The sequence below is a fragment of the Pezoporus wallicus genome, unplaced genomic scaffold, assembly GCF_028554395.1.
Source record: "Pezoporus wallicus isolate ANWC-B61680 ecotype Strahan unplaced genomic scaffold, APGP_CSIRO_Pwel_v1 contig_13622, whole genome shotgun sequence".
Lineage (NCBI taxonomy): Eukaryota > Metazoa > Chordata > Aves > Psittaciformes > Psittacidae > Pezoporus > Pezoporus wallicus.
This window is the reverse complement of record NW_026636904.1, coordinates 110405-120568: the sequence shown is the minus strand read 5'-3', so window position 1 is coordinate 120568 and position 10164 is coordinate 110405. Positions and strand designations below refer to the sequence as shown.

General features: G+C 54.1%; 1 protein-coding gene and 1 long non-coding RNA gene across 2 annotated transcripts; both read left to right on the top strand.

Annotated features, from left to right (window-relative positions):
* The first annotated feature begins 164 nt into the window (after positions 1-164).
* On the top strand, positions 165-2767 carry LOC130595466 (uncharacterized). The gene is made up of 2 exons (XR_008971324.1): positions 165-938; positions 980-2767. It is a non-coding gene; the product is annotated as an uncharacterized LOC130595466 (long non-coding RNA).
* Positions 2768-5195: 2428 nt separating this feature from the next.
* Positions 5196-6782, top strand: LOC130595459 (polyadenylate-binding protein 2-like). The gene is made up of 5 exons (XM_057402209.1): positions 5196-5268; positions 5735-5799; positions 6262-6368; positions 6463-6550; positions 6651-6782. The coding sequence occupies exons 1-5, from the start codon at positions 5196-5198 to the stop codon at positions 6780-6782; spliced, it is 465 nt and encodes a 154-aa protein (XP_057258192.1).
* The last annotated feature ends 3382 nt before the right edge of the window (positions 6783-10164 follow it).

Genomic DNA, 10164 nt, shown 5'->3' with positions numbered 1-10164 from the left:
CAAGCAAATCGAAGTCCCCGAGCTGCAGGAGGGGGAGACGGTGGCTGAGAACCGCAGCCGGAGCTGGCACATCTCTACCTCTGCCCGCCGCCGCCATGGAAAAAGAGAGTTAAAAACAGAGATTAAACGACAGATTTTGGTGTTCTCCCTTCCCGAAGCCAGCAGCCGGACCCCCCCCTCCAGCCCTATTCTGACAGGCTGCTCCCACACCCCGCATTGGATTTGTTTCACGTGGATTTGGAAGAGGAAGAAGGAAAGGAAAGGAAAGCAAGCATCACCTCCTTCCCGGCCGAGGAGGCAGCCAAGGACGATGCCGGTTGTTGTGTGCTTCTTGCACCGTTGTACAAAGCGCAGAGGACGGGAGTGCAATACGGAAAGTCGCCCGGCTCCGAGAGGAGGGAAGCCCCACGCGGGGCAGGAGTGCTGTATGCTAATGTGAATGTAAATAGTGTTTTGCAGAGGTCCAAAAAGATGCTGATAGTAACGATAATAATGACGATAGCGATAATAATAAGAGACATTTGCCAAACGAAGGATGATGAGAACGCGCTGGAGGCCGCGGTGGGGGGGAGCGAGGCTGGATGTAGGCGAGCAGCAGTCGTGTGCTCCATAGGAGATGTAATTGTTCCGCATTTGCAAAACCATCCTGTGTGTTTTCTGTAGGGGAGGAGGAGGAGGGAAGGGCTCGGGGCCGGGTCTGTTGTGTTATCAGTCACCCAGGGGCCCGTGCCGTGCCACTGCCGCAGAGCTTGGTGCACGGGACACCACCGAGGTGATGTTCTTGGACCTGTGTAACCAGCACCGAGCCCTGCTGTGGGTTTCTGTGCACCCCAAGGTTTCAGTGCGTTCCCTATGGGGTGGTTTCTGTGCACCCTGAGACCTTGGTGCATACCCCACGGGGTTTCTGTGCACCCCAAGGTCTCAGTGCATCCCCTGGGGTGATTTCTGTGTACTCCAGGGTCCCAGTTCATCCCCTCAGGGGGTTTCTGTGCACCCCAAGACCTTGGTGCATCCCCCCGGGGGGTTTCTGTGCACACCAAGGTCTCGGCGTATCCCTCCAGAGGGGATTCTGTGCACCCCAAGGCTGGGAGCTCTCCCGGGTTGCCCCCCCCTCGAGTGACTGTTCACTTTATTTATGGTGTGACATATGTAATATTGTCTATTTTTCTTACGTTTCCTGAGAAGAGGTAATATATAAGAGTTCTGCAGATGCGCCTGCTGCGAGGCCACCTGCTCTCCCGGGTGTCCATCCCATCCCTGCCCTTCCCACCACACGTGCCCCTGCGTATCCCCATGTGTCCCCAGCCCCGCGCCGGGGCTCTGCCTCTCTACCTCCGCCTCACCGGGAAACTGTGGACGAGAGCATTTCCATAGGGAATTTCCATGGGAATGCTCTCGTTTCCACCCCCTTCTGGTTTGCTTCCGTTTCTTTTCCTTACTTATTATTTCCTTCTTTTGTTGTTTTTTCAGTGACAAAATTACCCAACAGAACCTTGCATTGAAACCAAAAGCCGAGGGAGGGATGGGATGGGCAGTGACGGGCGGCGCTAGCAGATGTCCAAACCAGAGCGACAGCTTTAAAGTGTAATATTTCCCAAAAACGTTAGTTTTTAGCCACATCCCTCGCAGTGATGTGAGCTGGGGAGGTGCTGGCCAGAGCTTCTGTGGGGTTTTACTCCAAAATGGTGTTGGGGCATGTGGGGGGCCAGGGGATGTGTGCCCTGTGCCATGCCCAAGCCATGTTCTTTGGTGGTTTTATGTGCTATGGGAGATGGTAGAGGGATGAGCATAGCTGGGAATAGGGACACCCCGGTGGCTGTGGGGCAGTTCGGGGACACGGGGGTTGAGGTGGCTGGGCATAGTCCTCTGCTGGATCATGGACGCATGGCCACCCATAGATCCCCTTCTTGGTTTCCTCCCCGCCATCGCAGCTTGGGGACAGTGTTGGTGGTGTGGGGATAGAGGTCCTGGTCCTCATGGGGAGGCAGACCCCAGGATGCTGGGTGCGGCACTGTGCTGGAGGAGGTGGATCCAGTACGCGAGGGTCTCTCCAGCTCCTTCCTCGCGTTCCCAACCTGACGTCCCACTGAAACCAAAGTGCCGCATCCTGGTGAGCCTGGGCACCCTGGAGCAGGGTCCCACGCCTGCCTGGGCTCTGCTCCATCACTCCCAGAGCCCCCTATAACCCCCTGCAGCTTCTCCGTGCCCTTCTCCTCTAGGGCCCACCGGGGTCCTCTCTTCTCCTCGGGGTGACACTCTGGCTCCTGGTGGGTTTGAGGTTGGGAACAAGATGCCACGTTGTTACTAGGTCCCAGGCACTGCGGACCAGGTCCCAGGACCTGGGTGCCTTGGTGGCATTCCCAGGGGATCCTCTGATGCCACTGAATGCCATAGCCCCAGGAGGGAGGTGCTGTGCCACCATCCCCCCTTACTCAAGGCTTTCCTGCTCCCATGCCCTGCCTGTGTGACCCTGCCAGCCCTGGGGATGGGGATACCGGGGCATGGGGGGTGACAGGGGGCTGGAAACCAGCCCCGACACATGGGTTTTGGGGGGTTTGGGAGGGTTTTGGGGGGCTTGGGGGCCAGCCCAGAGAGATGACGTGGTAGGACTTTCCTTCGGCATGCTGTCCCCCCCCCACCCCTTTGCTGTTTCCCGCTTTCTCTTAAGTGTACTGTATGTTTGACCTGTGAAAGATGTAAACTTTATGATTCAGGTTATGTCTGTTCTTAACTCTGTATCTGTGTAATAAAGACAATTTAATATCAATCAGAGCCTGGACTTGTGCTGTGCCTCACCCTGGCAGCACTTTGTGTGCCTAACCCAGGGGGGGTTCAATGTAGCCACCGGGTCGGTCACTGACCTGTGTCCAACCCTGAAGAGGGGTGTCCATGGTGAGGGGCATTCAGGGTTGTCCGCAGGGAACGCAAAGGGATGTTCTCTTCCAGCTGCAGATGATGCACCCTGTTGGGGTGCCCTGGTACCGATGATGCACCCTGTTGGGGTGCCCTGCTGCAGATGATGCACCCTTTTGGGGTGCCCTGCTGCAGATGATGCACTGTGTTGGGGTGCTGTCGTGGTTTAAACCCAGCCAGGTAACTTGTTCACTCACTTCCCCCCCTTCTTTCCCTGCCCCTACTCCCGGAGGGACGGAGAGGAGAATCGAAAAGAATGCAACTCCCACGGGTTGAGATAAGAACAGTTTAGTAACTAAGGTATAACACAAATCACTACTGCTACCACCAATGATAATAATGATAAAGGAAATAACAAGGGAAGAGAATACAACACCTCAGCACCAGCCGACCGATAACTCGCCCCCCCCAGCCCGACCAAGCTCCGACCCATACCTCCTCCAACCCTGCAGTCCCCCAGCCCTTCCGGCTAACTCCCCGTTACATCCTGGGCATGACGTGCTGTGGTATGGGATACCTCTTTGGTCAGTTTGGGTCAGGTGTCCTGTCTCTGCTTCCTCCTGGCTTCCCCTCCGGCCTGGCAGAGCATGAGGCTCACAAAGTCCTTGGCCAAACCAAAACATCCTTGTTATCAGCTCTGTTCCCATGCCGAAAGTCAAAACACTGCACTGCACCAGCTACCAAGGAGGAGAAAAATGACTGCTACTGCTGAACCCAGGACAGGTGCCCTGCTGCAGATGCTGCACGCTGTTGGGGTGCCCTGCTGCCAATGATGCACCCTGTTGGGGTGCCCTGCTGCAGATGCTGCACCCTGTTGGTGTGCCCTGCTGCAGATGTGCACACCGTTGGGGTGCCCTGCTGCAGATGCTGCACCCTGTTGGGGTGCCCTGCTGCCAATGATGCACCCTGTTGGGGTGCCCTGCTGCAGATGTGCACGCTGTTGGGGTGCCCTGCTGCAGATGCTGCACCCTGTTGGGATGCCCTGCTGCCAATGATGCACCCTGTTGGGGTGCCCTGCTGCAGATGCTGCACCCTGTTGGGGTGCCCTGGTGCCGATGCTGCACCCTGTTGGGGTGCCCTGCTGCAGATGCTGCACCCTGTTGGGGTGCCCTGCTGCAGATGTGCACGCTGTTGGGGTGCCCTGCTGCAGATGCTGCACCCTGTTGGGGTGCCCTGCTGCAGATGTGCACGCTGTTGGGGTGCCCTGCTGCAGATGCTGCACCCTGTTGGGGTGCCCTGCTGCAGATGTGCACGCCGTTGGGGTGCCCTGCTGCAGATGCTGCACCCTGTTGGGGTGCCCTGCTGCAGATGTGCACGCCGTTGGGGTGCCCTGCTGCAGATGCTGCACCCTGTTGGGGTGCCCTGCTGCAGATGTGCATGCTGTTGGCATGCCCTGCTGCCAATGATGCACCCTGTTGGGGTGCCCGGGTGCCGATGCTGCACCCTGTTGGGGTGCCCTGCTGCAGATGCTGCACCCTGTTGGGGTGCCCTGCTGCAGATGCTGCACCCTGTTGGGGTGCCCTGCTGCTCGCACCGTGCCAGGGAGCTGACTGCGGTCCCCAGCACCCCCAGCGGGGTGGGTGGACAAGGAGGATGGGGGGAGCCCCCAGAACGGGCCCTACGACCCGTGCCGGTCTTCTCCCACCAGCAGGACTCGAACCCGCGGCCACCGGGTCCCAGGTGGGCAGGACCGCTCCTTCCGCCCTGCCGTCAGGGGGCGGAGCCTGGCGCCGTGCCCTGCCCTGATTGGTCTTTGCTGTGTGAAAGGCGCCCTGCGCGGGAGATCCACACGTGGCGGCGCGCCCAGGAAGCAGCGCGGCGTGTTCGGGGTGCAGGTCTGTGGCGGGCGGTGGGGCTCTGTGGGGTGGAGCAGGGGGCAGCTTCCTGCTGCAGGCAGGGGAGTTTAAGCCGCTGTGAGCTCAAACCAGGAGCACAGGGCTGAAAGGGAGTGGGTTTGCCTTTGGGTGAAGCACGGCTCCCTCCGTGCAGCCTGGGAGCAATATGGCGGCGCAAGTCCTGCCTTCTTTTCCCCTTTCCTGCTGGCCTTGTGCCTGCTGCTTTGCAAGCATGGGAAAGGAAATACCTGTGGGTTTACTCCCTAGTGGAGCTGGGAGATAAACTCCCTTTTGTTGTCTCCGGCCCACCCTTGTGCCCAGCTGCAGATGGAGGTGCATGTTGTGCAGCACAGAGTGGGGAGAGGGGTCAGGGTATCCGTGTTCATGCACTGCTCATCCAAGTCTTGGTTGGGGTTTCAGGAGCTACAGGCCGTCACAACCAGAGTGATGGAGAAGGCTGAGTGGATGAAGAGGGTGCAGCTGGAAGCTGAGAGCAGCCTTCCTGGGAACTTGGAGCCAGGTATGGGCTGTTCCTGGGTGCTGCTGTACACCCAGGGACATGGCTGGGGCACAGGGTGGGAGCTGGAGCCAGAGCATGTGGCTGTGCCTCTCTGGACAGCCTGGGGCTGGACATTGAAGGTGAATGAAGGATAGGGTCCCAGGTGTGGCATGGTGCTAATGCAAGTTATATCCACTCTTACCTCATATGTGTGCAGGCAAAGCTGCAGTAAATTGATTACTTTTAATTCAGTTAATTAATTGAGTTTAGCACCAACAGCCTCAACAGAGCAGTTATGCTGTGGTTTGGGTTGTATTCTGAAGAGAAAGAGGGGAAGGGGATGGAGGAGGCAGATGCAGTAGTGTGGGGATTTGATATGCCTGGATGTGACAGGGGACCTGGGGAGCTTTGCAGTATGTCAGCTTGGTGGTGGTTGTTGTGGTAGCAGACCTCCACCAGCAGGACAAAGCAACCCTTGTTTCTGCAGGTGTCTTCTCAAAGGAAATCCATAACAAGGCAGAGTCTGACCAGAAATCCATCTATGTGGGCAACGTAAGTGGGAAAGCCTGGAGCGGACCCCATCTTCCCTGCTCCTGGTCCAGTTGGACATATGCCTGAGATCCCTCACACAGGGTACATCCACCCCGCAGTGAAGGCTGGCTGGTTCGATCCCAAATGCTTCTCCTCTGCCCAGCCCAGACTGGGATTGTGGCTCAGCATCTCCTTGTGGTTTCCAACCACTTGCAGATAATCTGTTGTGTCAGCTCCCCAAAATGTCCTGCTGGAAGCTGCGGGGTTTGTGTTGTTGCTTGTGCCCCCAAAGCCAGGGGAGCTGTCTCTTGGGTTTGGGTTTCCAGGCTGGAGCCTTCAGCTGGAAGGGACCTTCTGAACCTCAGGAGATGGTGCGAGAAGGGTCAGCTGGGTCCTTAGTCTCGGTGATGGTGTGTGAATGTAGACCCATAGGCTATGGGGGGCTGGCTGGTGGCACTGGAGGAGTTGAGACTGTCTTTGCAGCTGGATTATGGGGCCACGGCGGAAGAGCTGGAGTCTTTCTTCCTTTGCTGCGGGAAGATCAAAAGAGTGACCATCATCTGCGACAGGTTCTCGGGGTACCCCAAAGGGTCAGTGCTGCGCTGCTGGGGTCTCCAGGGTGCTCCCCATCCTGTGGGAGCAGTGGGGTGTCCCTGGGGCTGTGCTCACCCCATCCCATTGCAGGTATGCCTACATCGAGTTTGAAGAGCAGAGCTCTGTGAAGACTGCAATGTCGCTGAACAGGATCTTGTTCAGAGGCCGTGTGATTAAGGTAAGCAGCACCCTGGGGTGCTGCATGCATTTCTCCCATCTCTGTGTGCATGGGGCTGTGCTGACCATCGGCACTGGCTGATCCACACTTTGCCTTCCAGGTACTCCCCAAAAGAACCAACTTGCCAGGCATCAGCACCACCAACCGTGGCGGTTACCAGGGCCACTTCCGAGCCTGCAGACGGACGACCGAGTGGGAATCCTGCTATGGAAAGCAGTACACAAGCGCATGAGGGAGGGAATATGGGTGCGTGGCCAGGTGGGGGAGTTCGTGTGTATTTGGGTAAGACCCCTGGAGGAGCTGCCCCTTGTTCTGGTCATGCTCAGCTTCTTGGCTCTGCAGCTGGAATGGGTGGGAGGAAGGAAAAGGGCTCAGGCCCATTCTGTGCTGTAAACATCATCCCCGTGCCTGTGCACTTGGGGGGGTGGCGTGTGGGGTGAAGGACCAAAGTGAGCCCCCAGTGATGGCACAGCAAACCCATCCATGCTGCAGTCCCTGCATTCCCAATGCAGGCCTGGAGCTATTCTCCAACACACCTCCTGCTCATACATGTGTGAGCTCACTGTGGATTAGGTTCACTGATGCCCCAGTGCCTTTGGCACTGTGGGAAGAAGCAGAGAAGAGCTCTGGGGGTGAAAGAAGCACCTGGAAATCTGCTGCTGTCTCCTTGTCCCTGCGGGGACTTCAGTGGTCACTGGCTCCCAGCCTGACCAGTGCAAGCTGTGCCTGGCTTTGGAGGCTTAGTCTTGGTTATCTGGGGCAGAAGGGTGAATCCAGCTCTTGGAGGGGTGAAGGAGCTGGTTTTGGCACAGTTGACAGCTGAGCAACGCACCTGTGCTTCAGGATGCTGTTTTTGTTGTTCTTTAGGGGTTGGGCAAAGATGCTGCCTTACTACATACCAGAAAGCGTTGGACTACCCTGGTGATGCCGACTGGGCTGAAATGAAGAAATGGGATTGGAGAGATTTAAAAACATGCGTAGCCAAAAAAGATTAATTTGAACAATGCCATCTGCTTAGCTGTGAGGATTACTGGTGAAGCAGCCATGTGCCTGGCAGTGGAAGACTGGGTCTTCTCCATCCGCACATCCTGACAGCATCCCAGAGGGACTCGCCTTAGGTTTGCTATGGGGTTTCCATCAAGTACAGTCTTATTCCAGAGAACACTCTACCCTCAGGAGGGAAGAGATGCCCCAGACCATCAAGGCTCATTCTCATCCCGTAGACAAAGGCTGCACTAGAAGGTTTGGTTTAGCTTCTCGCTGTCCAGATATCCTTAAACCTGCTATGAGGATGCTCAACCCGTGAAGGTCCTTCAGCTTTGCCAGCATTTTGTACAGAAGCTGGATGCTGCTTTCTCTTTCTTGTAAGAAAGACCCTTCCAAAGACTCTTCTCCAGATCAGTGGAGAAAGTCCTGGGTTGTGGCTCTACATCTGACTGCTGGGGAGCTTCATCAGCCTTGTGCATTTCTGACCTTCCTCTTGGAAAGAGAATGGAGCCAATTGTGTGTTTTGGGTCTGTTTTTTAGCTCACTGCTCTTGTACATGTAATAACTAGGGAAGGGGAGAAAACCACCCCTTGCTGTTTCTGTGGAAGCCTCTGTATCTCTCTGATGCCTAAACAAAACCTGGGTGTCACAAAATCCTTCCCTCTTATTTAAGAAGTCAACAACCCCTTTGTCCCTCTTCCTGCTTGTACCCCAAAGTTGTAGGGATCAATGGGTGCTGCCAACTCGTCTTTCTACTTTATTTCTCACAAAACCATCTCCACTGTTGCAAATTTGGTCTGATCTTCCTCTTTACTCCCCTCAGGAGTCCCTGGGTGGGAATGGTGTAAGCTCAGCTGAGTGAAGTTCTGCACTGAAATCTGTTTTATTATGCAATTCTCACACTAATCTTTGGTTAGGATTCCTCCAACCCCAATGTGACTGATACCTAAAGCAGCTTTTCACAGCTCAGGAGGCATTGCCAGCATAAAGAGCCCAGTGATTTCCCCCCTTGAAACCTAAAAGACTTCTGTTTGTTTGTTTTAAAGCTGGTGGCTTTAACCCTCAATGTTGTGTTTTGTGCCTTTCCCAAGACTGGCCTCTATCTGAGCTACACCTTAAGTTTAGACTTAGAAAAAGTATTTTTTTCTTAGGCTTTAAACTTTCACTTTAGTATCTCTGTAAATTTTTTTTTTCACTTTAAACAAAAATTACTTTCGGGTGTTTGGATTCTGAAGTGCTGAATTCCCACTCTGAAGTGAAAAGAGTGAAGATGTACAGGAAGATGTTTTGGAATAGCAGTCTGCAGCTGTGTGTTAGATGGTGGGAGAGGCTTCAGCACTTTCTGATGATCTGAGAGGTTGTTAATTTAAATGTATGGAAGCTCTGTTTCAGAAGGTATTGCAAATGTCACTTTAAAATAAATTACCCTGCTGTGTGAACATAGTCTGCAGTAAGACTGGAGTTGACTCAACACTGACCTGGCTTTCTCCAGGCTTCTTGTATCCTTTGGAGCTGTACAACTACTTAATTATCTTTCTCAGCTTATGTTTTATAGATTTTTAACTTATTAGATGCTTAAGCACAGACTGCTGCATGTGGGGCAGGAAAAACTTGGAGTAGAGGTGTGTGACCAAGTAGCTGGCTAGTGCCTATGCCTGCCTGTGTTACTTCTGCTGACCATGCTGTAGCTGCACAGCCTTGTGTAGTATGAATGTACTGCACAAGCAATTAAGAAGCTTTTCTAGCCTACTTGGTGGGGTTTTCCTATACAAATACCTGGTATTGATTTGGCAGTCTTTAATTACAACAGCAGAGAGCTGCAGGGGGAGGAGATGCTAATAGAGATTAGTTTGGGATGAGCCAGGCAGCTGTGCAATCCTGTCTTAATCTTTTTGTGTGGATTTATCCCAGCTGTGCTACCTGGGCTAGAAATAGCTGTTAAGTGTGCTTGGCCAGCCTGAATGAGGTGTGAGTGTGAATATCAGGAGGTGCTGTCAAATGTGAGTCACCCAAAGACCTTCCCCCAGGAAGTGCAAGGTTTGATTGGGTTCAAGGTGCTGTTTTGAGACCAGCTATTTGCTATTGGCAGAGCTCTCTCAAGTATGTAAACAGTGTCTGGGGGTGTAGAGAAACCTGAAGCCTTCAGCTGACTTGCAGAGTTTTCTCTTTCCAAGAACTAATGGAGTAAGTACATACAGATCTGAGTGCTCCTAACAGGAAAACCAGGACAAAAGCCCAAGTATGTTTGAAGTGAGCATTGCTTGTGATGTTCCTGTCAGAATGAACAGTCCTGAGCAAAGAGGGGTGAAAAAGAGCAAAAGGACTTCTGTGGCTGATGTGCTTCCCCTGCTTCAGAGGAACTGCTCTGAAGCACCAGTGCTTCTGAGGATCAATGTCACTCTGCATCTCAGCTGACTGAAATCTAGGTTGACCTAATAATAATCACTTAGCTGCCTCTTGTGCAGCTGTTCTTGCTCTAATCATCAGCACAGCAGGAACTGCTGTTTTTACACAAAGCTCAATTTCTACAGAAACATCTGACTTGCACAGAAGCACAGCTGCATGCATTTCTGCAGGGAACAAACCTATCTGACATAGGCTGACCTTCCTGAAGGAAGAGCTGGCTC